Source organism: Lipotes vexillifer, unplaced genomic scaffold (assembly GCF_000442215.2).
Source record: "Lipotes vexillifer unplaced genomic scaffold, Lipotes_vexillifer_v1.1 scaffold1798, whole genome shotgun sequence".
Classification (NCBI taxonomy): Eukaryota; Metazoa; Chordata; class Mammalia; order Artiodactyla; family Lipotidae; genus Lipotes; species Lipotes vexillifer.
The window spans coordinates 1,249,193-1,251,542 of NW_006789032.1; the positions used below are offsets into that span (position 1 = coordinate 1,249,193).

General features: G+C 62.6%; 1 protein-coding gene across 1 annotated transcript in view; it reads right to left on the minus strand.

Annotated features, from left to right (window-relative positions):
• Positions 1 to 474, minus strand: part of SLCO4A1 (solute carrier organic anion transporter family member 4A1) — a 13,706-nt gene extending 13,232 nt beyond the window's left edge. The window contains exon 1 of the mRNA XM_007462280.1: positions 322 to 474. Coding sequence (XP_007462342.1) covers positions 322 to 474 — 153 coding nt within the window. The remainder of the gene's footprint in view (positions 1 to 321) is intronic.
• Between the last annotated feature and the right edge of the window lie 1,876 nt (positions 475 to 2,350).

The window sequence follows — 2,350 nt, forward strand, 5'->3', positions numbered from 1 at the left end:
CTCGCCCACCCGCCCCAATCCGAGCCAGCGAGGCTTGTGGCCGTGGCCTCCAAAGTAGCCAACGAAGGTGAGGCAGAGGCAGGCGGCCACGTCGTAAGAGCTGGCGATGAGGCCACTGTGGTAGCTGTGCAGGTCGTAGCGCCGCTCAATGGATGTGATGACAGTATTGATGAAGCCGTTCACTGTCATGCCCTGCAGGAAGGAGGCCGCGCACAGGAATAGCAGGAAGCCCCGGGGTGTGTTGAAGGCCTGCAGGCACGTGGGCGCGAAGGCCCGCCAGCCGCAGGCCTCGTCCGGCCGCCCTGTCGCCACGTAGCGCACCTCCCGGGCCGCCTGGGGCCCATGCTTCTCGGGCCGCGGCTGGCACAGCGGCTGGCTCAGGGGCGAGCCAAGGGACGCCCGCCTGCTGGGGGGCGTGCAGTCACACTCGCTGTTGGTGGCCAACGGGGGGCCGGGGAAGACCAGCTGCGGCATCTCCGATGGCGTGACAGCAACGGCAGCGGGAGTGGATGCGGAATTCCAGCGGCGGTCCGATCTGCGGGAAGAATCCATCTCCAGGAGAACCCTCCCCCGGCCTGTCCCCGGGGGCACCGACGGCTCTGCCTGTCCGCTACCCAGCCTAGTGAGGGCAGCCCCCGGCCTGAATGAGGCCACAGAGCTGAGACACAGAAGGACTGAATCAGACGCCATGTGAGCCTTTGGTCCACCCCGACCCGCACCTTCCCCATGGCCTTGGCTCACCGGCCTGAGCTGTGCGCTCCACCAGGGGCAGCTGACCGCGCCCGCCCTCAACTCCAAGCCCAGCCTCCATTCTTCCCTGAACTCACACCCGGCCGGCCTTGTGCTCTTTAGCATGAAAGGAAAATCCAACTTAGTCCAGTGTGTGGAGAGTGTGGGAAATGAGGAAGGGGGTACAGGCAGGCCCACCTGGGCCCCTGGGATGGCACCAGGCGGGAGGGTTGGCTGGCGCTGGGCCTCGCCCGTGGCTGGTCTCTCGAGATGCTGAAACCCCTGCAGATCGCAGCCCCGCAGACAGGTTCAAGGGACACTGTGCCAGCACTCCATCTTTCTGCAAACTCCCAGCCCGGCCTGTTCCCGTTGCTCTATCTGGGCCCTCACTTTGACTCCCAGCCCACGGACCAAAAGGAGCTCAGTCGGGCCTGAGAAATGGCTGCACCTCGAGGCTCCCGGGGCTCCCACACACCCCCAACACCCCCAAGCTTTGAGAAAAGGCGGGACCTCTTGCCAGGTAAGCAGATGCTTCTGGATCCCCCAGGTGGCAACACTAATTTTCCCAACAGAAGTAAACCGGTCAGCACAGTACAGTCGCTGTGATAGGAAACTCCTGATCTTGGTTCTACCCACAGCCCCTGGGCCCCTGTGCGAGGGTCTTCTGCCAAACTCAACACGCTTCCATCTACCTCTCACTATGGGCTGAACTGTGTCCCCAAAAGAAGATACGCTGGAACCCTAAGCCCCAGCTCCCTGGAATGTGAGTGATTTGGAGGGGGGCCCTCTAAGGAGGTGACAGGTAAAATGAGGTCACGGGGTGGGGGGCCCTGGTCCACTACGGCTACTGTCCTTTAAAGGAAGGACTCTGGACCCAGACAGGCACACAGGGAGAACCCGCTGTCGGCCACTCAGGGCCCGAGGCGGCCTCAGACCCCACTGCGCACGGGTGTCAGTGATGTCGGGAGAGGCCGCTGCCCAGAGGGCTGCCGCTGCCCCCAGACTTGTCTCAGATTAGACTTGGTGGACCGAGTCCTTCAGGCAGCTAGTCACAGAGCACCATTCTGCTGGGCCCCGAGCCGGGGACGCGGAGGGGCAGAATGGTGATTCCCCACGCCCGGCCCGAAAAGATACATCCTCCCGACCTTGAGCATGACCTTATTTGGAAAAAGTGTCTTTGCAGATGTGATCGGTGATTTGAGATGAGGTCCTCCTGGCTTGGGGAGGCCCCCAAATCCAGTGACAGGGTCCTTATTAGAGAAGCCACGGGATGGCAGAAGCAGAAACTACAGTGATGAGGCCACAAGCCAAGGACGCCTGGGGGAAGCTGGAAGAGGCGGGAAGGACCCTCCCCTGGAGCCTCCAGAGGGAGGGCAGCCCAGCCCTCACCCTGACTTCAGACTCTTGGCCTCCAGAACTGGGCGGGGAATAGAGTGCTGTTCTTTTAAGCCCCCAGTTTGTGGTCCTTCATTACAGGACACTCACACAGCCCCCAAGGAGGCCCGGCTTTCAGGAGACCACAGGCCTGGAGGGAGGTGGAGTCTAACAGACACTCAGAACAGGACGTGAGCCCAGTGGTGAGTGCAGAGGGCGGTACCACTGAGTGTCCTGGGCGGCGGGG